This window comes from Brassica rapa, chromosome A07 (genome assembly GCF_000309985.2).
Source record: "Brassica rapa cultivar Chiifu-401-42 chromosome A07, CAAS_Brap_v3.01, whole genome shotgun sequence".
In the NCBI taxonomy this organism is placed as follows: Eukaryota; Viridiplantae; Streptophyta; class Magnoliopsida; order Brassicales; family Brassicaceae; genus Brassica; species Brassica rapa.
This window is the reverse complement of record NC_024801.2, coordinates 7605794-7631674: the sequence shown is the minus strand read 5'-3', so window position 1 is coordinate 7631674 and position 25881 is coordinate 7605794. Positions and strand designations below refer to the sequence as shown.

Genomic DNA, 25881 nt, shown 5'->3' with positions numbered 1-25881 from the left:
AAAAATGATGTTTGAAAATATTCGTAAATTTTTTATTTTAAAACTTTTAATATATTTTTTAAAAATATTGAACTCCACCCCAAAACCTCACCCCTTACTATAAACTCTAAGATCTAGATTAGTTAATGATATGGGCATAAGTGTATATTTACATATTTAATGAACTGTTTTGGTTTGATTATTTGAGACTATATTTGTGACAAAAACGTTTTAGTGCTATATAAGGATATTTCTCATAAAGTTAAGTTGATCTTACTTTTACAGTGATCAGTATGTACTGACCACCTTTCATGTGATTTTCATGCCACATGTTTCATAACTGCTCTATGTCATTTGGTTGTACTAATGTTAATGACCGTGAAAGGTGTAGTTATGAAAGTATTGTACGGAAAGCCACCATAATCCTATCTTGGTATAATCAATGGACGAGATTATTGATGCTCATGGAATTAATGGCGTAAAGATCACTCATACAGTTTATCACATTATAAGGTGCATATATGATCTAGTGGGCGATGGTAAGATCATTTGGTGAGGATACATATGTTAAGGATTAAATGTGATAAAGCCATTAATTAATTAGCCTATTTAAATATCTACTATTGTGAATAAGGTAGATGATTAAGTATTATGAAATATTTGTACGTGGATATCAAACTAGAATTTCAAATTCTATAAATAGAGGATTATGGTCCCAATGCAACACTAGCTACAGAAATTCTTTATATCTTATCAATAGACAACTCATGTAAATTTAATTTGGAAGATTCATTCCCCAACTCATCAAGTGTGGCATTAGGAGAATGGTGTGTATCTAAAGAAGAAACAAGAAGAAGGGTTAATCTCTTAGGAGGAGAAGAGGTTGTACTTGTTGTTGAGGCTGGTGATGATGAAGGTATTGTGATACAAGACCTTGCTATCATTAGAATAGATGATCATGATGATGAGATAAATAATAGTTTCTAAAGTTCGATGGATTTGAACAAGAAATGTGAGGAGTCCATCAGGAAGATGAAGACTGAGATTCGATTCGAGTCCCGGTCAGATAAGTTATTACTTCATAAGATATGTGATCCTCCAAGAGAAGTTAATGATTGTCTTCTTACTCGAATAGATTTTAATTTTTGGTGCCCTCTTCATTCTAACTTGGTTTTTCGATAACTTTTCAGATGTGTTAAGACTTATAATAAGCAAATGGCTTAATCAAATCTTCGATGTGATGTTAGTTTGTTACTCCTTTTTATAAGTTTCTGATCATAACGTGCATCAATAGAACAGAATGCGACAAGAAACTAATGCAACAAGAACAAAACACATATATAACCACCAGTTTCTTCGTAAACTCAGAAGTCATGCGTCTTAAATTAAAAATACAAACGGAAAAGGTAAATAAAAACCAAACAACACCTTAGATCCTATCGATATCCTCGTCCTCAAACTCAACATAGTCCTCGGCCAGATTGTCATCATCCTCTTCGAGATCACCAACAATTCCTTCGTTAAGACGAGTATTCTCCGGAAGCTCACCATATGCCTTGAGAAGCCTGGCCTCATCAGACATGTACTTAAGGATGACATCAGCTTTGTCATCTTGGTAGTCTCTCAGACCAACAAGTACGATGTCACCTGCTGCAATCCAAACCTTCTTGTGCATCTTACCACGGATATGGCAGAGACGTTTATTGCCATCGATGCACATACACTCACATCTTCCATTACCAAGCATACGAAGGACTTGAGCGTATTCTTGTCCATCTTCCTTGAAAATAAGCTCCCGCTTCTCATCGTCAGCTTCGTTCTTTCCTCTCTTCCTGTTTTTTCCTCCCTTTCCCTTGTTCTTCGGCATAGTAACTGCCAAAATAATATTATAATCGGATTCAGTTCAATGTTCTGTCTTAAAATATGAGAAGCGAAACTCTTCTCTCTTAACTCCAAATAGACTCTTAGCAAAAGCAGACAACTGAATATCAAGCTCCAGCAATGACTAATAATCTAAAAAACAAAAAGCCAAACACTAACAACATAAGCTGGTTCAGCACAAGTTCTTCACTCAACTACGATAATCGGAAAAAAAAAAAAAAAAAAAAAAAAAAAAAAAACTACGATAATCGAAACAAAACTCCAAACAGAGTAACACGATAAGCTATTCCTAACGAAACTGTAGATGCCCATCTAGGGTTTCCAAAAAAAAAAAAAAACTTTGAATTCAGATTAAGCAATATTTCAGAAAAACAAGACTTTTCATGAATTTAAACCCGAGGAAAATCAATTCAAGAAAGATCATCGGAGATACATAGACCTTCGCCGCAGCCTTAATCACTGATTTTTAACCACTAGAAAATCCTAAATCTGCAGGCAAAACATAAAACGAGGCTTACCCACTAAAAGGCGATCAATTAACTCCTTGGCTGAGATAAGATTCGCAAAGTCGTCTTTCAATTTGGATCAACGTTTTCTGCTCAGCTGTGCGGCTGCGAAGTGATATCGATCTTTCTAGACATGTTATATAGTGGAGGACACGTATTTTAATTCCCTTTTGTTTTAGGTTTTATTACCAAACCATACCCCTCATCGGTCTTGGCCTGCGCATTTCGTCAATTTCGACCGGTACGGTTTGGTAGTTCGCGTCAGTGAGTTATTCGGAAAAGGTCCAACTTTAAATCCAAACCATAGATTGACCCGCACATTCGCGCGAATATTGGTTATTACATTTTTATACGTTGATATTTGTTTTACATAATTAGTGTTATATATTTTAGATGAATTGGAAAATAACTAATTGTATTCAAAAATCGTTGACTGAAGTGGTTAATATGGTTATTTTTGGTATAAATATGAGAATCCGTTTCAAATACATTTGTTATTTAGATATTTTTAGATTCCTATACATCAAAACTGAAATCATCCAGACTCAGAAGGACCAAACTCAAAACTCACACATAAAAAACAGGGTCTAAATTAAAAAAAAACATTTACCCGAAAAAAATTTTGTACCTAAATGGATAGGCAATGTTAATGCCTAATTGATTTTATAAACTAATAAAAACTTAATATTTTTATGTGTTTAGCTAAATTAAGTGAATTAGAAAAAAGTTGATTAGTAAAAAAATTATATGGAGTGAAAAAATTAAGTGACATAAATGTAATAGATATTTTATTATTTTGATTTTATTTATTATTTTATTCACAAAAAATATCTTTTAATTATGTTTTGGGCTACGTAATTTTCCACCTGATTGATATTAAAATAATTTTTTTAGTGAAACAAACTAAACCGAACGTTTAACCATACGCAAAAGCCAGTTATTTTACATTTTGATTTTATAACTGGCATAAAGTTAATGTTATTTAACTAATAAATAAAAATTTGCACTATTATTATTATGGTATTATAATTAATGATGTGATGTATTGTTAAGGTAATATAATTAATGAATTTGTTAAGCTGGGTAAAATATGGAAAGACAATTAATGTAATTATATTAATGAAATTACTAAAATGATCTCATGCCTATTTTTTATAATGTTATCCATGTTTTCAAACAATCCCCTATATATTAAAAGAGAAGCATTACAATATTTTTTTGTAGCCACATGTCATCACCACAATCATTATTAGAATCTTTAGAAAAATATGTTGGTCCATCGAAATATATAATAAACTTTTTATTAAACTAATCATAAATGAATTATTAATGTTCTTTATTGTTTCCTTAAATAAAAATAACGGAATTACCAAATGTGGCTAAAATATATATGACAATTAATGATTTTGAATAATAAAGATTTGGTGAAATTAGTCTATTCTCTATCATTTTTTAAATTTTAACCAATTAAAATAAATTAAACAACCACATTGAATATATAGTAAAAATTTATATTTTTTTGTATATGTTATATTTTGAATTTTTTAAAACGATTATAAATGACTAAAGTTTGTAAAAATCCCACATTGAAATTTTTTTGATCCATGGTTTAAATTTTTTATTATAACAAGATATAAATGGTTACAAATTATATAATAAGAAGTCTTATTTAATAAATATTAATATATTAATATTGTTTAAAATAACTTATGTACCATATAAAAATACATATGTATTTTAATTTCGAAATTTGCTTTGATTTTTTTTTTGATAAAAATTTTGAACAATTATTGACAACTTAATATTTTTAGTTTTAAAAGTTTTCATAATGTTTTTAAAATTATAAATAACTAAAACTACTAAGCTTCCCACAAAAAAAAAATTATTATCAGTTGATTCAAAATTTTTGTTATAAAAAATAAAAATTATCAAAAAACAGTATGAGTATAAAATATCGCTTAACAGATATCAATATTAAAAATATACTATACATCTATGTTAATATCATTAAAACTTAATTTTATATCATATAAAATAGAAAAAGGTTTGTTTGAATTAATAAAATTTATTTGTGTGTTTGCACCAATTTAATCATATACGTAATGGTTACTGAATTTTTAATTATCAATATATATATGTATTATTTAATAATATGTAAAACAACATATAATACGTAAAATTAATTTATATATAATATTTATCCCGCGCAAGACGCGGATTTTAACCTAGTTCTCATTTATATTGGTATTCATGTTTCCAAATAGTACCAAAATATACTTGAGTTTTAATAATAATATATATATATTTATATATATATCTATACTATTATTGTGAAGTTATTTTTCGCATTCAAGTTCTCACGTTAAAAGTTAGACTGTTTAATGTCATTGTTACCCTTAATGAAATTTTTTTTATTTTTTTATTATATAATTAAGGAATTTATATTAATAATATCATATTTTTAAAAAAGAAGATAATTATTATATATTATGTAGTTATCTTAATGAATTTTTATATATATAGATATAATTAAAATGAATTTTATATTAATAATATATTTTAAAAATAAGATAATTTTATATATATTTTGTTTTTATCTTGAAATAATATGTTTCTATTATACAACAATTTTAAATTAAATATTAATCAAGTAAAAATATTTGCATAAAGATATTTTTAATAATATTTTAAATATTTGAGTGTTTTTAATAAACAAATTTATCAAATAGAAATAATTTGATGTTTGATTTAGTTTTTTAAAGATATAAATAATAACTCATCAACCTGGTTTGGTTTAAACTAATAAACATTCATAAGAAGATTATGTATGCATGTGCGGTCGAAACACTTTGTTTATATTTATGTTCGGTTCTGATTATGTAGGCCATCTACTGAGTTTCAATATTGTAAAAAAAGAAGCTTAGATAAGTCAGATAATGGACTTTTTAATTATTATCATGAAAATTTTGTTCAGTTCGAGATAATTAATCTAAGAATTCATTCTCCATTTTTAGATCATGACATCAACCTTCATACAACATCTAGTTTCTGAGTCGCGGTTTCCTCCTACCTCTAGATAAAATGAAAAGTTTTCTACTAGATGGAATGATCTAATCTAAATTTCGGCAACAAAGACCAATAAAAAGACTCCTAAACCCTAGAATAGAAAGATTGACTATTGAACACTTCGACTATAGATACATGCAGGTAAACTAGGGCTTATGGACCAATACAATGTACTCATGCTCTATTAATCAATAAAACATTACTTTTGATCCATTCTTCATGCTTTACTGCACAACTTCAATTTTGGTCAAAAACCTATTTTATGATCTTTTGAGAGATTTACCCTAAATTTTATCAATAAAAATAAAAATAATTTTACATATATCAAAATTTAATATTAATTAATCAATCAAAAGATATCATAGTTTCATACAAATTTACTAAATAAATGGTTACTTATGTTAAGATGGTTGAGAAATATATTGTTTTGATTAGTTAAATTGATATATTTTATCGGACAATTCTCATAAATAGACAATTTTCAAGTTTTGGTCACAAAAATAGACCACAAAGAGGAAAATGACCAAAATGTTTCATTTAATAGGTAAAAAGACACTACTATCCTAGATATATAAAAAAAATATTTTTTATAATTTTAGATTATATGTTTTCAAATTCGATTTTTTTTATAAATTTTTTTTTTAATTTTGTTTTTTCGAATTTTTTTTTTTTTTTTTTATTTTTTTCAAATTTTCTTTTGTAATTCGAAAATACTTTTTGAAAATATTTTTAAAATTTTTAATATTTATTTTTTATTTTATAAAATTTTAAACCTCAAACCAAAATCCACATTCCTTAACTCTAAACCCTAAGGTTTGAATTAGTTAACCATAGGAGTATAAGTGTATGTTTACCTCTTTAACGAAACATTTTGGTCATTTTGATTCTTTGAGTTTATATTTGTGATATAAACTTTTTTAGTGCTATCCTAACGTATTTCCCTATTTTATCTCACATTTTTTTTTTTTGGGTAAAAATCTCTGACTAATTTATGCAAGATTGTACATATTTTTATCAAATTTTTTAAAAAAGGAAAAAGGTTGCTAAGCAAAGAAATTTCTTTTTGTAAAATTTATGAAAAAGGTAAATCTGCTATAAATGTAGATTTAACAAATATCTACTAGACAAGTATTAGGAGATTGACACAAATCTGACTACACGTGTTATGTCTCTATCCGAACTGTTTATAGGCGAGTCAGAGAAGAAGAAGCAAGAGAAGAGGACAAGTCGTATAATCTGTTTTATTCTCTCCTCTCGCGGAAACCCAAAACTCCTTCAAGTCTCCCTCCCTCCCTCCCGATTCTTTCGTTTATAAAAAGATTCAATCTTTTCATCTTCCTATATTATCCCTACTCGCCCTATTCGATTCCTTTTCCTCTAGTTCGTGATTTGATCTGATCTTGGGTTCTTCTTGATCAGTAAATTGAATTATGAGGAAGAGAGAGCGAGAGAACCCTTGTTCGCTTTGTGGGCACTATCACAAGTACGAGGAAGGAGAAGTCTGCGGAATCTGTGGCCATCGTAAGCCTGATTCCTCCGATGTCGCGGCTCCGCAAGTCCAGTTGAGCGCTTTTCCGACGGAGATCTTGCCGGAGTTTCTCTACCTCGGAAGCTACGACAACGCCTCTCGTTCTGAGGTTCTCAAGACTCAGGGAATTTCTCGCGTTCTTAATGTCAGTTTCTTTCTCATGAATCTCTTGAATTTGGTTAAGGATTGTGTATTTAGTTTATCCTCTATTTAAATCATTGATTTGGTTTAGTCTTAACCGACTCTTCGAATTTGTGAATTTAGCTTGTGTGATCGATTTAATCTCTCAGTCTAATCATTGGATTGGTTTGTTGTTACCCGGATCATTGAATATCGTTAATGGTTTTGTTATGAATCTGTAAGAGCTTTAAGCTTAATTAGGTTAAAGTTTGTGAGTTAGCTGTGTATAATTGGTTTAATCTCAATCTAATCATTTAATTGGTTAGTCTTAACCAAGTTATTAAATTGGTTTGCTGAAAGAAACATAAGAGAGTCTAGATGAATCTTTCGGTTATCTTGCTTATCAGTTATCATGTACTTGCTATATTACTACTTGAGTGTTTTATAAAGTATCGAACATTAACATTAATCCTGCTTTTGTTCGAACAGACGGTTCCTATGTGCCAGAATCTCTACAGGAACTCATTCACTTACCATTGCCTCTCTGATGAGAAAGTCTTACAGTTCGATGATGCTATCCAGTTCCTAGGTTTTATTCATATATATATTCCTAGCTCCAAAGCGTTGATCTTTGTTTAATTATTCTTATTCTGTTTGATTTTACTCTGTAGACCAATGTGAGAAGGACAAGGCACGTGTTCTTGTGCACTGCATGTCAGGAAAAAGCAGGTGAGTATCATTTATCATTCAACTCCAACTATAAGTCTTACTTTGTGGTTGCTTAACTTACTATGTCTCATAAAGTGTTTTCTTCTCTGCTATTACAGATTTAAAACTGATTTTTTTTTTGTCATGATGTGTTTTTTTGGTCTCATAAACTGATTTCACTATAAACAGATCACCAGCGGTTGTTGTAGCGTACTTGATGAAACGTAAAGGGTGGAGACTCGCTGAGAGTCATCAGTGGGTTAAGCAACGGAGACCCACAACTGACATAACTCTAGGCAACTTCTAACTCACACTTTTAGATTTTAACTTGATTGTTCTCGAAACTGCTCTGTTTATTTACACTTTTTATTTTGTTATTTATTCCCACAGAGTTCTACCAACAACTGGAGGCGTTTGAGCGGACTATACTTGGATCAAGAGAAGGGATGATGGCGGCGATGAACATCAACGATCCTCCAACATTTGGGTTTGGTTTCCCTAAGGTTAATAATAATAGTCAAGCGCAAGTCCCTATGTTCAACAATACTTCTGCTTCTTCTATATTTTCGTCCCCTGCTTCAAGTATTCCTCAAGGATTCACTTTTGGAGCAGCTCCACCAAAGCCAACAACCGGCGATGATACTATCATGGGTGGCTCTTAATACCAAAATATCTTTCTCTTGCATGAATATTCAAACCAAAAACATTATGTTTCCTTTTTTTTAACTGTACATGGATATTGTTGTATGCTTGAGAGAGTTTGAGAGATATTGCATAAGATGAATCTTTGTTGTTTTGCATCTTTGCCAAAAAGATATTGGAAAAAAAGAATGCAGATTGGAGTGAAACAAAATCCGTTATATAATAAGACAAGTTAGCAGTAACAACAGTGAGGTCCTTTCGTTTGAAGGATGGCATACTTGCAAGCAAGAAACATTCATCTATCGCTTGGCATAACTGAGAATAGTCGAAGCTGCTAAATTGCTTGGTGTATATCGATGAGAATCTAAATCACTGTAGTGAACCAATTTGCTGCTCATTCCGCTTTCTGATGGATGCAAGAGCCGTGCCAACTTTTCAGCAGCAACAACTTGTTTTCCTCTCATCTCTTCATCCAATAGCAGTCTCCTACAATCTCAGATCATCATGATGATGCTCATTTCTCAAATATACAGTTAAATTGGGCAGAAATGAAAAAGAAAAAGAAGTGTTACTCGAGAATCAAGGCGAGATTAGAAGGGTTGCAAGCTCGAAACAGAGCTTCAGGAATGATTGGGGAGTCAAGCAAAATGTTTGGGAGAGAAATGTAAGGAATCTTGGCTTTGTAACGAATGAACAGCTCTGTTAAAAAATGTGCTCGGTAAGCTACAAGGGAAGGTAGACAAGCAAGCTGCAACTCAACAGCAACAGTTCCTGAAGTGCATAACGCAGCTTGACTCACCTGTTATTATGGAACACCACACAATGAGAGGAGCAAGACAGAAGAGACACCCCGACAGAGAGAGACTTACACCAAAGGCATCATATTTAAGTTGAGTGGATCCACTAGGGACTAGTATTGCTGGAACAGGCCACTGAGGGAGAGATTTACCAATGTAATGATCAACTTGACTGTTGGATGCAACGTGGATGAGGGTTACTAGGTTAGGAAACGGGTCTTTGAGTAGCTTCATTGCTTTGGAAAATATTGGTAGCATTCTTTCAACTTCTTGTAATCTACTCCCAGGTAGAACCGAAATAACCGTGGAGTCTTCTTTCAACGGATGCAGCAGGAGAACAATCAGAAAATCAACAAAAGTAGATAAAAACCAATGTAATCAATCATTCACATTACCAGATGGCAGCGAGTATTTGCTCAAGCCCTCAAGCTTCGATTCCTGAGGTTTGCAGGTTCTCACCTGTATCAACAGAGAGCAATAAGGAATCCAAGAGAGTATCATGGAAACTGAAGAACAAGTAGAGAGAAAGAGAGATGCGTACAAGGTTGATATCCTCAAGAAGGGGATGTCCAACAAAGGTTGCTTCCACCCCATGCTCCCTACAAACACTTTCCTCGTTGGGAAGAATGCAGAAAAGATGATCAACGAACTCAGACAGACCTCCAAGCCTTGATTCTCCGCCTTTCCAGGCCCAGAACGACGGTGCCACATAATGAAAATGCACGGCAGAATTCTCCAAGTGTTGCTGATTATATCTAGCTGCAAAGCCAAAAAAAAAAAAACACTCCTCCATTGTCCTAACATGAGCATTCATTCCGAAGTTCTTAGCTCTTAAAAGCATTATCCTAGAGACTAGGGTCGGAATAAGCTTAAGCTTGCCATGAATAAAACTTGTGTTTGTGTGTACCTCTTAACTGTTTAAGGAGACGGAAAGAGAAGCCCTTTGAATCAACAGTCACAACAACGTGTGGCTTAAACATAGCTGCAGCATCAATCGTCTCCTTCAACTTCACCTGCAATCTCAAGAAGTAAACTAAAGTTGGTTATTATATCAAAAAAAAGACATTAAACTCAAAAGGAAAAAAGAAAAAGAAAAGACTCACACGGAACTTATAAAGATGGGGCAAAAGCTCCCACAAACCCATTACAGCCAAATCCTCCATGGGAAACAAGGAAGTCAATCCTTGCTTGCACATCATTGATCTTACAGTATAAATACCAATCGAGTTAATTTAATTATACGAGAGATTTCAATTTTCCTTCAAACCCCAGAGACACGCTTGCTTGCTTGCTTACCCTCCAACTCCATGGAAACGGAGGGGTAAAGGAGAGAGCTTTTTGAGGGAGCACATAAGACGAGAGCCGATGTTATCGCCGGAGACTTCGCCAGCTACGATGAAAACTCTTAGCTCCCCATCGACTGCCGCCTTTTCGATCACCGATTTCTTCCTAGCTTCGAATGACGCCAATCTTTGGGTCAAGAGAGGGAAACCGAGTTTGATCTTTGAAACTCGCAACATCATCCTTTCCAAAAACTACCACCAACTAGACTTCAACCTCTTTTTATTACTGCTAAATCAGCTTTAAGAACCGAGTGCTCAACATCAGGCCCGTCTCAGCTGTTAGTAGGGCCCTGTGCCAAAAAAAAAATTTGAGGCCTTTTTAAAGAGAGAGAAAGAAATTTAGGGCTCTTTTTCTTTTAAAAAAAAACATTTAAAATTTTTTTGGACCCTAATCTAAACTACAAAATTTCAGTAATGGACCCTGTGCAAATGTGCTCCCAGCACATGCACAGGGCCGGACCCGCTCAACATGCTGCAAGTAAAACTTGGTGATGCCTGATCTTCATAGGAAAGGTTCAGCTGATGCATTTAGACGTATATCGACATGTAGTATTGTCGGTTATCAGATTGTCTATGTAATCTTTATATAATTGTAATATTATAATAAATCAACTTAAAAAGAAAAAAAAAATAGGCTGCTTTTTTTTTTTTTTTTTTTGAGCAACAATGGACAGCTTAAATAATGCTATAGGAACTACTTAGGAGACATGTGTAAGCTAAAGAAGAAGTTGTTACAAGTTAACGGGAATATTGTTACGAGTTAAAAGAAAGGTTGTTACGAGTTAACAGAAGAGATACGTGTCGACTACAAAAGAAAGAAGTTAACAGAGCCGTTAAGTGTTCACGCGGAAGAAACATATGAGATATAAGAAGAAGTTAATCATTTTTTAGAAGTTAATCAGAAAAATATTGTTGTACTCTCTCTTGATTTTTCTGGATTCATGAACTTCTCGTTTAGCTTTTGAGTTGTTTCTTTGAGTATACTATTGGCTAAATAGAGTGATCCTTTATTGAATAACATTGAATCACATTCTATAGTTACATTTTACTGTTACAAGGATATCAGATGCCAAACAAACCTTGGAATCTATGGCGGAAACACGATTACAGGCACAACAGAAGGAGGTTGTAGCTTGTGATGTGGAAGAAACGTTCGGCGGAAGGATCCAGGCGTTAGAATCCAGGCGTTAGAAGGCGCAATATCGGAGCAGAAATTGTTCGTGGAGACGAAGATCGCTGATATCTTCGAAGCGATTCGATTGATACAGACGAATTCCAATCCGATGAACGCATCGACGAGTGGTGAACGAAACAACGTCGATCCGGTGCAGCACTTTTCCGATACTCAGTATCATGATCAGAATCGTCATCATCGGCAACAGATCCCGTACAATTACGCTGGTATGACGCGTCTGGCGAAGGTAGACTTTCCTCGATTCACCGGAGACGATGTGAAAGAGTGGTTGTTTAAGGTGGGGGAATTTGTCGCGATTGATAACACACCGAGGGAGATCCGTGTGGGTTTAGCCTCTATTAACTTTGATAAGATGGCAGCAGCTTGGCATCAATCTATTGTTCAATCTGAACAAGATGTGTATGTCATTGAGGAATGGGAGCAATATAAGGTTCTATAGAAGGAGAGGTTTGAAGAAGTTGCAAGAGACTGAAGGGATTAGCCACTACCATGCGCAGTTTGAGCTCATTCGTAACAGAGTTAAGCTGAGCGAAAGTTACTTGGTGAGTGATTATTTGGCTGGGTTGAACACGGTTTGCATCTTCAACTGGGAAACATAAGTATCATGAACTGACGTGCGAAGAGCTAAGCCACATAATGTTATACTTGTATGAGGAATATTGAAACTCATTTAAATGATAATCTCTTCTTTTTTCTTTTAGTTATGTCATCCGTTTGTCGACATCTAACACTCATGTAGTCGAGTTGTTTCATTTATTAATCTTGTCGAAGTCAATGATCGATTATCACATTTACATGCTACTGAATATTGACTGATTACTATGAAATTCATGTTGCCGCTGAAAACTTTACTTTTATCCCCTGTTCGAAACTACACTAGACGTGAGTTTAACCGAAAGTCGGGGAGTAGGCTGAATCTAGTTTTAAGTATTTTTCTAGTTTTCAGATACAAATATATATTATAAACATGTTTACAGGAAAAATAGAAAAGAGACAACCTGGTCTAGTGGTTTCTATAATGTCATTATAATGAGGAAGTCACGAGTTTGAACCCACTTTAGCTCTTTTTTGTTGTTCTTTTTTTATTAATGGCAGATTTTAAATATAATCACTTACTGTCTTCTTTTTTTAACAGTGTTGCATACAATATTTCAACATAATCAAATCCATTTATATGTTGTTTTCTTATCATGTATGCATCAGAGTTGAAGATTTGTTACTTAACATCCAATTTTAAACACTTAAACACACTCAAACTTGAATTATCTTGATGAACCTGATTTGTTTTCCGAGTTGGACGGAATCGCCATGTTTGGTCATTGCTGAGCGTTTTTGAACGGGGCTTTTATCTATACTTGAGTCTTTGGGTGCTAAACTTTTTGTCTATCTTCTATTCTTTGTTTATGTATTTTTAATTATTTACATATTGTTAAGAGTTAGTTGTGTATCGTTTATTAATATAATAAACGAAGACAAAAGTGGTACTAATATTATATTGTTAAATGTGCAGATACGATAGCAATAAATGAATGCCGTTAATAACATTACTATAACACAACTATTTTTTATCCAGATTGTTTATGATTCATAATTCATAATTCGAGCTATGATATGTCCTTCTACAATAGCCGAATAATAATACATTTTCAGTGCCAATGAATTATATATATATCCATGTTCTAAAACTCGGCCGAGTTGGTGAATCAACGCCCGGAAAATCGCTGAATGGTTGAGTACCGTGGCGAGTTACAACAACTCGGCCAAAAAATCGGAGTTCCTAAAACGTCTTACAATTTCACTCGTTTTAACCTACAAAACAACTAATCTACATAAGATTCATGAAGTTTACTTGAAAATAACAAGAAAAACAAAGAAATCGATCTAAAACTCGTAAAAATTGCAGGAGATGTCGATTTTTTGTTGCTAAAAATCCAGAAAAACTAATGAGGAAGATTCTAAGTAAATGATAAATTTACCCCTCATTTAAGTTTAAGCTAAAAAACAGCAAAAATGCCATCACCCTTGCTCGAAGTCGGGTTGCTAAGAAGTTATAATTTGATTGGTCGATTGTTCTTAATTTTTATTTATTTAATTTAGATCTAAAAATTAAAGTAAGTCTAAAATCATTTAACATCACTTGCCATATAATCTAAAGAATATTACAAATAACCATTTGTCGAAACTAATTCTCGAAATTATCAAAAGATTAATAATGTTTTATTTATTACTTTTAATATTTATAAACTATAAAATATAATGAAGGAAATTTTATATAAGATAATTATAATAGTTTTATACTCTACTTGATAAATTGTATTCAAATATAATCACATGATAACTATTTTAAATATTACAAAATCCAAACATGTTTATTAATATTATTTTTAAATTATTTATCATTGTTTAAAGAAAAAAATAATCAGAATTTTAAAATAATTTATAAAATGTTATAAATTATTTATAAAAATATAAACCTACTATATATTGATTGACAAGTCACATAAGTGATTTTTTATTACGTGTCGATCATAAATGAACTCTTCAAATTGTTATAATTTGATTGGCCAATGATTTTTAATTTTATTTATTATAATTATATCTAAAAGGAAAGGATAATTCAATTATCACTTTCCAAATAATCTACATAATTTTAGAAATAATTGTTTATGGTAACTAATTGTTGAAACTACGAAAGAGTAATAATGTGATCAATTTTTTTATATATTTATAAATACATAAAATAAGAAACTAAAATGTTTATTTGAACTGATATAATGATTTTATATTCGTAAAGAAAGCCTTATATTTGTATATAAAGTATCATAATAACTATTAATGTCTAATAAATGTCTAATAAATTCCATGCATGCTTTATAAATCATTTATGAAATTATAAATAAATTTATAAAATTATTTATATAGTCTTATCAGATGTTTTAAATTATTATAAGAGATTCTAAGTCATTTATAGAAGCATATATATTAATTTATAAAATGTATTTTGAAATTTTATTTTAAGAGATAAGTGTTTGGCGGAAAACCTGATTTTAGGTTCCCGCTTACTAAAATGTTTTCATAGCGTTTATTTTATAGCACAAAAATTTCAAACTCATCTACGATAGCAATTTGGTAAACAAGCTATCGTATTGTGCTATGAATGTGTACTTTTTTTTTGTAGTAGATATAAAGGTAAATCAAAGCGAAGAAGAAGAAAAAGAACAAAGTTTAAAGAATAATTGAGTTTTTGGTTGAGGGTGAGCGTGTTTTTCATATTTTAACCACATGTTTAATTAAAACTAACGTCATCTTCTGTTAAACATAGTTGACGATTCGTTATCTGTTTTAATTCAAACAAAAAAAATTGGATATCCGTTACTTTACGAAGCAAATCAAATACTAAAATACAATATCCGTAAAAAAAAGCAAATCACAAATATCAATATTTATAGGAACGGATATCCAATTTGATCTGTTATATGCATATATATATATACATATATTTAAAGAATTATATATAAGTTATATATATATTATAATTTATATAAATTTTACAATATTTTTAGTTTTAAATAATTTTATTTTAAGAATTTTATTTTTCATGTATTTTTTTGAAAAAATGTTATTTAATATTAACTAACAGTATCTTTATATATTTATCAACCATCTTTATATTAGTTTACATACACATACATGTGCACATTGATGTGAGCACCTTATAACTAAGTATTTACCACAACTGAAATATCTAATTTTTTGGAAGTTAAAATATTCTTTTTCTTAATGCTTCTTTCACTATCGACCAAATTGTAATAAAATAATTTGTTTTAATAATTTTTTTTTCCTTTTTTAAAACTATTATCCGTTTAGAAATGATTCGACATCACGACTATCTATGATTTATAACATGAAAACAAACAAATAATAGTAATTTTTGATTATCACAGGAAAAAAAACCAAAAACATCAAACATTTTAACCAAACAAATCAAATAAATATTGATTTAAAATGATAGTTATATTTTAGGAAATTAAAAACCAAAAAAACAACCTAAAACCGAACTGATATCCAGATTAAACATATTAATGTCTCTTTATTAAAAATAATGAAACTAATAATCACATTATGCGCCTTGCGCGTAGGGGTGTCAAAATTGGTCAAATGGGTCAACCTAACCCATAACCCAAATGGGTTGACTGTTAATGGGTCATGGGTCAACCCAACCCATTTATTTAATGGGTTGGATTGACCCATGACCCATTAAATTAAATGGGTTAATGGTTGACCCATCAACCCAACATTTTTCTAATGAACCATTTTTAAGTTGAAAACCAACTTGATTAAACCAACATGAGTATTGTCATGAGTATAAGTATCAACCGTATAAGTATCAACCCAACATGAGTATTGTCATGATCAAAACAAGAGAATAATATCAACCCAACATCATTATAATCTAGTCTTCGATAACTTCATCTCCTCGATTTCAAACTTGAGCATTGGATCACAAACCACTTTGTTACTCTTCAGTTTACCTGAGGATTCAAATTATGCCACAGGAATCAAAAACTAGCATAGAGGAGTAAGGAACACGAGAGATATGTGACGTACACGAGAGATATGTGACGTTTGAGCAAAGAAGTATCTTACCAGCTATATCAACTAATCAAGCTGCACCATAACTACAACACAATACACATAACTAAAACGAGTTATAGCTACATCAAGCTGCAACACAATACACATAACTAAAACGAGTTATAACTACATCAAGCTGCACCATAACTAAATACACACAACACAATTTGCCAATATCTATTTAACAGATCCGCAAGGAAGAAAAATAACATGATCTTGCAGAGTTATACAACTAGACCAGATAAAAGAAAATCACAGACCAAACTGACGCCAGTTCACAGACCAAAATAACATTTAAAAGACTCTCAAAACACTTAAGAAACAGAGAAGCAAAGTTGATGTGAGGGATGAGACCACTACCAGCTATAGTTCCATGGTACTAACATGGTCTTGATTTTGAGTTGTTAGTGCTTGACTTGGAGCCTCTCGGATAATGACTATCTCATCTTCATCATCTTCATCTAAAGTTCAGCACTTGAGGAAGAAAAAAGATTAGGAGGGTTTCACTGCAAAGAAGAGCAACCTGAAATTCAATACAAGATCACTGCCAAGTCAGAGACAACACAGATGCACACAACAAAGTATCAACAAAGCTGTATTAACCCATCAACATTCATACCTCAAAATTCAGAGCTTCTCAATGCTTAACAAGTAACCATCTCAAGCTTTGCATTAGAATACTCTTGAAGATCAATAGCTTCCTGTCATATGGTTTATAAGCAAGTTGAAAACAGAGGCAATGTTAGTACATTCCAGATTCTATCACCAAGAGAAAAAAAATCACATGGGGCATAACAAGTTCTATACAAGAATCTCAAAACAGAAACTTGACACAATCAGACTAACATTCTAAATAAACAGACATACAGACAAAATTAGCTTAGTTTTCTACATTCCCAAAATTCAGAAACCGAAACTATAGCAAAAAAAGAGGATTGGATTGGGATGTGATGTAGTAATTGTGGAGGAGATAAAGAACCATTAACAAGGAAATCATAAACCCAAGTGAATCTATAGATCGAATCCAAGCAAAAACGAACACAATCATAAACCCAAGCAAAAACGAACCCAAGCAGAGAGAGACGGCGAGAGAGAGAGAGAGAGAGAGAGAGAGAGAGAGAGAGAGAGAGGAGAAGAGAGAGGAGAGAGAGAGAGAGAGAGAGAGAGAGAGAGAGAAGAGAGAGAGAGAGAGGAGAGAGGAGAGAGAGAGAGAGAGAGAGAGAGAGAGAGAGAAGAGAGAGAGAGAGAGAGAGGGAGAGAGAGAGAGAGGGAGAGAGAGAGAGAGAGAGAGAGAGAGAGAGAGAGAGAGAGAGAGAGAGGAGAGAGAGAGAGAGAGAGAGAGAGAGAGAGAGAGAGAGACGGTCAGAGAGAGAGACGGCGAGATGAGAGCTTCAAGCTCCTTTCATGGTGAGATGAGAGACGGCGAAAGAGAGAGATGGCGAGAGAGAGATACGTGAGTTTTTTTTTCTTTTGGGTTTTCTTAATTAAAAATTAAATGGGTCGGAGTTGACCCAACCCAATAAACCTATTTAACATGTTAATCCATTAACCTATTAACTCATTAACCTATTAACCCATTAAACCATTGGATCAAAAATAAACAGTTCATTTGGATTAATGAGTCAATTTAGGTTGGGTTAACCCATGGATCATGACCCATTTTGACACCTCTACTTGCGCGGGTTATTACCTAGTCTCTACGTATATCAATTGTTCAGTCAACATAGATAAATGTTGACTAATTTTATTATCGTAAAATATCAGACGTTCAGTCAACATAGATAAAGGTTGACTAATTTTATTATCGTCAATTTAGTTTTAAGTACGTAAAAATCAAGGCGCAAAAAGTTGAGTTCAAATAATTCATTTTCCCGTTATTTTCTCGATGCATGTGCTAGATAAATTCCTTTTCTTTTCCTTTGTTGAGTTGCAAATTTTGTTTTGCTTATAACATCATACGAGGTAAACACATGACCACGATATGCCACCAAGAAGGATTGTGACTCATAATAAATACGGTGGACTCGGAAGTTGATGACAATGAACTAAATGCTTAAGACATATAAGTCAACAAGACTCCACAGAGCTCAGCTCTTCAGACCATTATAAAAGACCAGCACGATGACAATCACTCAGAAATAGAAAGCTAAGACCAATGGCTTGAAGAAAGTCTTGTTGATGGTCCACTCTCGGATGCGAAACCGAAGGAGCAAATAAAAGACAGATCAGATGTAACCAAAGATCAAGCAGCCAATCATATGCCAATTCCGGAGCAAAGCCATTGCTATTGGGATTTCCATGCCCGTTTTCTTGGCATGTTAATTTCCGGGATCACGAAATACTTGTTTACTGATCTTGCAATCACCATGTGATCTCTCTACGTTCTTTGACCTCATTTGCACAATATCTCTCGATATGTCACTCATCCTGTGACTATTCATACTCATTCTCTGTTTTATAGTCATATTATAAAATCACTGTTTGTCAGGAGAATACATCAAGAACTCTGGAGAGTCATGAACAGATACTCAAAGCAGAGTATGGTCAAAGCGAAGGCATTTCGCATGTGTTGTTGGTTAAATTATGTACGGCTGTTTAAGATTAGTACAACAAGAGTCTATGTACAGTTTGTTGTTCAGGCAGAACCCGAGTAGTGTTTAATGGAATAGTATGCTTACCATCTTTATATATGTGTATTTCGATTTGGTTCAAATAGGAATTGGTGGTACAACAAGAGTCTTTCTTTGTCGATGGAGCATGTGTGCGTAGATTGGTGATGTATATGATTTGATCCAACCTTTAGTAATGATATTGAGAGAAAACCATCTGTTATTTCCAATACTATCTTTTGCATCACATTTTTGGAAATACAAACAATTATTCTTTCACTTTCAAGCACAAGATGAGACCAAGATTCTGTCCATCCAACCTAGGTACAGAGCACCATCTCTTTCTTCAATCCCATACCCGTTGTTGTAATATTTTAAGAGGGCTCTAATGGTGGCTGAAACGACTGAGCTCAAGGGGTATGGCTCAAAACCCGCCATGGAAAACCTTGACTTCCATTTCCCGAGAAGCTCATGCCTTTCGATTCTCTCAGCTCCTTCACAAGCTATGATGTTGACAACATTACTCGCCAGGCAGTGCTGCTCAACGTTGATCCTCTCTTTGTGATTTCTTGGGAGTATCACGTCGATGGATTCAAACATTGCCGTGTAATAACTTAATGTCTCAAGGAACCTAGGAAGGAAAGGAGAAGTGTTTGTGTTGCATTCTTGTTCCACGAGAGTGACCACTTTAGGTGACAAACTCTTGACTATCCTCAGCACCCGGTCCCTGTGATTTTCTGTGCTTACGCTCTCATCTGGTAAATGGTGTAGCATGTAAGCAAAGTTGACCCCAAGTGCTTCGCCTATTCGGGCATCAAGATTTTCCGCTTCCACTTCACAACTGGACACTGAAACCGGATGAAAGTTGAATGGTACATCGAACTTCTTTGCGAGTTTCTCTAGTCTTCTCCTGACTGCAACCAACTTGGATCCATCACCAATACCGATAATTCGGATATTAGGAGCCCCACCAGGCCTAGCTGAAAAAGCCTGTATAAGTGCAACCCACTGGCTCCCTTCCCCAATTTCGAAGTCAATAATGTGGATTCTCTCCTCATCTTTCATTGCTTCGACAATTGCTCCATTCGCTGACATGTAGCCAAACTTGAAATAAGGGCAAACCTCATGCAGAAGGTAGTCATAAGATAAGAAATCACAACTCTCTGGTTCTCTGGATTGGAGAGATTTGTATATGGAGCTACCAGTGGTAGCGAGCCTAGCCACTAGCCCTTCTAACATGTAAGCTCATAGTCTCTGGATAGGCTCACCAGATATTGAAATCATGCCACGTAACTCTCCCATACACCACTGTGCCAGTAGAAGGTTGTTCGCAGAAATAGCTTTAGCACAAGCAACCAATACCCATTTCAAGTCTCCCCTTGATATTGCATCCACTATCAATATCAAATCATCTGTATCTCCAGGCCAAATGGAGTGTTCATGATTGACAGAAACTCTCAGATATCTTTGGCAATGGCTGCAACATTATTGCTTCAACGTCTCTCAGATTTTGTTCAAGTCTCTTACACTTTCCATCAAAAAAATTCTTACAACGAAATCTGGTATCATTGAAATAAACCAAAGGATCAATGAATCTCTACATTAAGGCCATACGAATCTAATTCAACTATGAACAACATTTCCAATAAACAAGACATGAGTTCCAATCCTAAACTATAGTTCTATTTTCCAATCATACAATTGCTCTTCAGAGTTTGCTGTAAACTTTACTGGAGAAAGAATTAGAAGAGCATCAAAATCAACCAGAAGAGGTTAAATTTTTTTTATGACAAAACTAACCTCTAGCCGGTTAAAGAAGCGATGTTTAGGCGGAACTCAACAACAGCAGATTTTGTTCTGCAAGAGGCAGAGAGAGAGAGAGAGAGAGAGAGAGAGAGAGAGAGAGAGAGAGAGAGAGAGAGAGAGAGAGAGAGAGAGAGAAGAGAGAGAGAGAGGAGAGAGAGAGAGAGAGAGAGAGAGAGCGAGAGAAGAGAGAGGAGAGAGAGAGAGAGAGAGAGAGAGAGAGAGAGAGAGAAGAGAGAGAGAAGAGAGAGAGAGAGAGGAGAAGAAGAGAGAGGAGAGAGAGAGAGAAGAGAGAGAGAGAGAGAGAGAGAGAGAGAGAGAGAGAGAGAGGAGAGAGAAGAGAGAGAGGAGAGAGAGAGAGAGAGAGAGAGAGAGAGAGAGAGAGAGAGAGAGAGAGAGAGAGAGAGAGAGAGAGAGAGAGAGAGAGAAGAGAGAGAAGAGAGAGAGAGGGGCAGAGAGAGAGAGAGAGAGCTGGCAGTTGAAGCAATAGTAGTGTTGGGTTTGCGGTCAACACGCCCCGACCCGTCCTGCCCCGCCCCGCCGCGGTTTGAATCATTTTTCCATTCAAAAACTATATCCGACCCATATCCAACAATTTTTTATATCCGCACCCGTCCCGCCAAAATCCGCAGGGAACCCGCCAAACCCGCAGGTAATCTTAATTATATTAAAAATAGTTATTTTAAATTAAAAATGATTATTTTCTAATTATATAATAATTATTTTAATTAAAAATAATTTTTTTTATTTATAATAGTTATTTTTACAAAATTACTATAGAAATAATATATTTATATTAAAATTATAAAATATTTATTGTTTTTTATATATTTTATGAAAATGTTTTTTTTCAAATTTTTTTTTAATTTGCGGATTGGCGGATTAAATAGAACGGGACCCGTGCACCCGCCCCGCGGCAGGTCAAACAGAACGGGACCTGCAGGCAAAGATTAAACGGAACAGGACCCGCAGGCAAAGATTAAAATTTTCAGCTCTAAGCAATAGGAAGAAAATTGTTCAAAAAAAAAAAAAAAAAAAGCAATAGGAAGAATCTTTAGTGAGGGGCGGCTGTAAAAGAGAAACAACACGCTTCACACGACGTCGTTTGGAGCGTAACCCGAATAAGACCCGACCCACCCACTTTATAATTTGAGTTGACCCATCTCTCTTGTCAAATGGGAAATTGCGTAAGAAGCAACCTAAGAGATTTGGGAGGAAGACGATCGATGGATCCTCGGATATGGCACAAAGTCGCCGCCGTTTCTGGTAAGGAGAAAGATCTCTGATTTGGTGCTGTAACGAAGGTATTGACTTCGTCGTCTACTGTAGGCATGGCTGCTCTTGGTTTAGGAACTTACGGTGCTCATGTCTTTAAGCCAGAAAACCCTTCTTACAAACAGGTTCAGATTACGAAATTCAGCTGCTTTTCTTACATTTTAGCTATCTGGGTTTTACACTTCTTGTGTTGGGTTTAGTCTAAAACAAAGTTATCATCTGAAATCAGGTGTGGCAAACGGCTTCTCTTTACCATTTGGTTCACACTGCAGCTCTTGTTTCTGCTCCTAGTACCAAATATCCCAACATTGTAAGCTTCTTCCTTCTCTTCTTTCCTCTCTTTATACCTCACACATATCTCTTTCTTCCACAGTTTGGTGGCTTGTTGACTGCTGGGATCGTGGCCTTTTCCGGCACGTAAGTTGTTTTCTTTCTCGGTTTGTGTGGCATTTTTCCTTGAATTTTGCAATTTATAACACTCTTGAATGGATCTGTTGGTAGAAATATTATGCTAGAATGTTTGTTAGATGTCTTGTAATTGAGGTTACTTTGCTTCAATGTGATTTGGAGTTTCCAGAACACAATCTAGTCTCTGGCACCATCAATGTTTGGCCACAACACTTTGTAGCCTAGCTAGAGCAATAAATTTTGGAGATTTTATCCGTTTTGACATGTTTCCAAAACTCGGAAGTAGTTTTTATTAGCATATGTAATCTTCTGTATCTAAGTTAATGATTATATTTGCAGTATCCACGATGTTTATGAAATAGTTTGCTCCCTGTGTTCTTGATTTTCTTTTTCATTTGAAAGAATAAAAATATGGTTTTCATTGTGAGTACTTATATTTTAGATCGCTTACTAGGTAACTCCAGTTTCAAACTTTTGGGTGGGTGGTCTTTTACTAGGTATGAATATGTGAAAAGCTTCGTGTTCGTCAATGTTGTAGGTGTTACATGGTAGCATTGCGCGAGGACAGGAAGTTTTCTACATTGGCACCATTCGGAGGCTTTGCTTTCATTGCTGCATGGGCAACTCTACTTTTCTAAAGAATTTCAAATTATCTTTACTGTCAAATTGTGGTCATTCTTGTGCCTTATCCTACTGATGAAGTTACTTATGAACTGAATGTTTCTCCTCAAAGATTGCTTAATAAATCTAAATGACCAGATTATGTTACCTATGTGCTTTACTTGTTGAATTTGTTGCTGAAAGGATTATTTATATAAATGGCCATATTAGTGTTATCTTAATGCAATGCATCTTATTCAATATTCAGAATTAGTGCATTAGTTGTTTCATTAGTTGCAGAAGGTGGTTTCATGTCATCTTTGCTCTTTCCTTAGAATTTGGGGCATACTTAAGTGGCAATAACCATGACCTATCATCAAATAATGAGCCAATCAGACAGTGATGGTTCAAGATCTAGCCCTATGGAAATAACAAGAACCGCCTTTATCCTTATAATACTGGTAGTAAGTATTGAAAACAACAGAGGCATGACCAAGGATAGTGTTGGGCGGACAAGAAACAAGGTTGGCCAGGCTGAATCTTGCTACAGTCTACTACGTTCTGTTGACAAGTCCAATCTATGGCTGCTTGTATCACATGATCCGGTGTCTGCGGATTGACTATACACCATGGCCCAACTGATGCTTTTGTTCATTAAAAGAAGATACATATGTCAATGTGTGAAAATTCACAAGTATGCGAGTGGACGTTACAATTATGTTTTACCTTAATTTTGAAGAAATGTTTCTGATATGAAAAGCAACAGAGCATTTTTTTTTGTTTTCAACAATTGATATTCACAAGATGCAAGTTGGGAGGTTTAAGAGCTTAAGAATGGTTTTAAGGTGAGTATATTGTGGTGTTTACTAGACAATCTCTGTTTAGGACCAAGTAAAATAATTTCGTATTGATGTGTAATTGTTATCGACTGCCAAATCCCTTAGTTGAATAATTATATTATTGTGAAAATATCTAAATTGTTTTGCCTCAGTCGGATGCAAATTCTCTGAGAGCACAAATATTAAGTGGGGTTTATTGGACTAGGGATTTCCTAAAATTCTAGTATTCTTCCAAATCATCTCTTATTGGATGTGTCATTTATAAAACCTCTAACAAATTCAGGGTTATTGGATCTAACATTTATACAAATCCTATCAAATCACCCCTTATTTGAAAATATGGATTTTGTTAGAATATATATCAACAATTATTTGGAATTATCAGAAATATTTGATTTAGGCTACAAGCTCAACATAAAAGAATACTATCTCCGAAAATGTTATTGGTTTATATATTTTGATTTATTTAGAAATCCATATAGTATTTACAAATCCAAGTAAAATATGTAGATTTTTAAATTTTTTCGGATTAGTATTTACAAATCCAGAGGTTTTCCCTCGGATTTGAGTCTTTTGTATTTTTAACAAAAAAAACTCCAAACAAATCCATTCAAATCCATTATAAAATCAAATTTATTAGTAAATCCGTATGATTGAATAACACTTGATTTTTTTTTTTGGACGTCGAAAGGCTATTCTATTACTCAAACTTGAGGTGGTCTGGGTAACCAAACCGGAATAGAACAACCAATAAAAAGTAACTCCCTATGGAAGGATCTGGCAGTCTTAACTAAAAAATCTGAAATCTGGTTCCGCGCCCGTGGAACATGAATGATGCTGAAGTCTGGGAAGCATATCTGTAACGTCTCTATCCTCTCCAACTCCGTCGCAAAACTTGGCCACGCCTGAGGGTCCTTTATCATTGCAATCAGCTCCTTACAATCCGTCCTGAAGCTCTGACTTGTTGATTGTTGAAGCATAGTCTTCATCGCCCATCACAGTGCTTGTACTTCCGAATGCAAGGCTGATTCGCGTCGAGTGAAGTTCTTTGTTCCCATAAGTTGAATGTTCCCACCACTGTCCATCCATGCCCATCCACATCCACTGAATTGAGCAGAAGATGTCCATGATCCATCTAATAAGCATATATTACCCAAGCTTATGACTTGGGTTATCACAAGGTTATTATCTTGTACCACTGGTCGTACCAGTTTGTTAGCATCAAACCAGGCTTTGCATTCACTTTCTGCATGTCGAACTAGTTCCAAAGGATCTCTATATATACCCCTGAAAAGTTTGTCATTCCTACCCTTCCAAATATACCATATTATCCAGGGATAAGAATTTCTGTCTAGTTCTGGCTCAATAATGCTATTCTTCCTCCAAAACAGATAGTCCATATTTGTGTAGGCACTTGATACGGGAAATATATATGGGCTTGTCGGAGTCGACCATAATGTCCAAACTTGGAGAGCTGGCGGACATTCAAAAACGGCATGGGTTACTGTTTCATCTAGTTCTCCACATCTTGGACAGTAATTGCCACACTTCATATTGCGTCTTGTTAAGTTTCTCGTTACTGCCATATAGAATAACACTTGATTTAATATAGAACTAGATTTTGACTCGCACGCCCGTGCGGGTGTATTTTAAAAAAAAATATGATGCTATTTGATTTTTATGTTACTATTTAGGGTTGGGCAAAAAAACTCGAATTCGAAGAATCGAACCGATCCCAATCCGAATAAGTAGTACTAAATCCGAATCTGAATTGATTAAATATCCAAATTATTCAAAATTGGTATTTGAAGAACTAAAACCTAATCCGATCCGAAGTATTTTGGGTATCCAAAATAGATTTATATACTTATATATATATTAATTATTTTTAGATTTAATATATATAAAAACATCCAGAATATATATGATACTCTTAAGTTCGCATAA

At 33.9% G+C, this 25881-nt stretch overlaps 5 protein-coding genes across 8 annotated transcripts; 2 read left to right on the top strand and 3 right to left on the bottom strand.

Annotated features, from left to right (window-relative positions):
* Positions 1–1282: 1282 nt before the first annotated feature.
* Positions 1283–2628, bottom strand: LOC103828531 (eukaryotic translation initiation factor 1A). The gene is made up of 2 exons (XM_009104135.3): positions 2380–2628; positions 1283–1851 (listed from the first exon to the last, which is right to left on the bottom strand). The coding sequence occupies exon 2, from the start codon at positions 1844–1846 to the stop codon at positions 1409–1411; it is 438 nt and encodes a 145-aa protein (XP_009102383.1). The 5' UTR covers positions 1847–1851; positions 2380–2628; the 3' UTR covers positions 1283–1408.
* Positions 2629–6586: 3958 nt separating this feature from the next.
* On the top strand, positions 6587–8583 carry LOC103828529 (protein-tyrosine-phosphatase IBR5). The gene is made up of 5 exons (XM_009104129.3): positions 6587–7105; positions 7570–7669; positions 7752–7809; positions 7978–8084; positions 8179–8583. The coding sequence occupies exons 1-5, from the start codon at positions 6863–6865 to the stop codon at positions 8448–8450; spliced, it is 780 nt and encodes a 259-aa protein (XP_009102377.1). The 5' UTR covers positions 6587–6862; the 3' UTR covers positions 8451–8583.
* Positions 8584–8625: 42 nt separating this feature from the next.
* Positions 8626–10829, bottom strand: LOC103828530 (probable lipid-A-disaccharide synthase, mitochondrial). 3 transcript variants are annotated; one of them, XM_033275378.1, is made up of 8 exons: positions 10524–10829; positions 10331–10430; positions 10135–10240; positions 9769–9986; positions 9623–9686; positions 9230–9541; positions 9003–9129; positions 8626–8916 (listed from the first exon to the last, which is right to left on the bottom strand). In XM_033275378.1, exons 1-8 carry the CDS (start codon positions 10748–10750, stop codon positions 8730–8732), a joined length of 1341 nt encoding a protein of 446 aa, XP_033131269.1. In that variant the 5' UTR covers positions 10751–10829; the 3' UTR covers positions 8626–8729. The 3 variants fall into 3 exon arrangements, with proteins under 3 accessions (XP_033131269.1, XP_033131267.1, XP_033131268.1); XM_033275376.1 differs by having other exon boundaries at positions 9003–9229; positions 9300–9541; XM_033275377.1 differs by having other exon boundaries at positions 8730–8916; positions 9003–9229; positions 9300–9538; positions 10524–10750.
* A 5269-nt stretch (positions 10830–16098) lies between these two features.
* On the bottom strand, positions 16099–20649 carry LOC103828848 (scarecrow-like protein 21). Its single transcript, XM_033275930.1, is given in 3 exon segments — positions 16099–20462; positions 20464–20537; positions 20611–20649. Coding segments are annotated over 3 exon segments (1284 nt in total). The 3' UTR covers positions 16099–19291.
* Positions 20650–21830: 1181 nt separating this feature from the next.
* Positions 21831–23331, top strand: LOC103828528 (transmembrane protein 256 homolog). 2 transcript variants are annotated; one of them, XM_009104128.3, is made up of 5 exons: positions 21832–22078; positions 22142–22212; positions 22317–22397; positions 22461–22504; positions 23034–23331. In XM_009104128.3, exons 1-5 carry the CDS (start codon positions 21988–21990, stop codon positions 23131–23133), a joined length of 387 nt encoding a protein of 128 aa, XP_009102376.1. In that variant the 5' UTR covers positions 21832–21987; the 3' UTR covers positions 23134–23331. The 2 variants fall into 2 exon arrangements, with proteins under 2 accessions (XP_033131637.1, XP_009102376.1); XM_033275746.1 differs by having other exon boundaries at positions 21831–22078; positions 22317–22504.
* The last annotated feature ends 2550 nt before the right edge of the window (positions 23332–25881 follow it).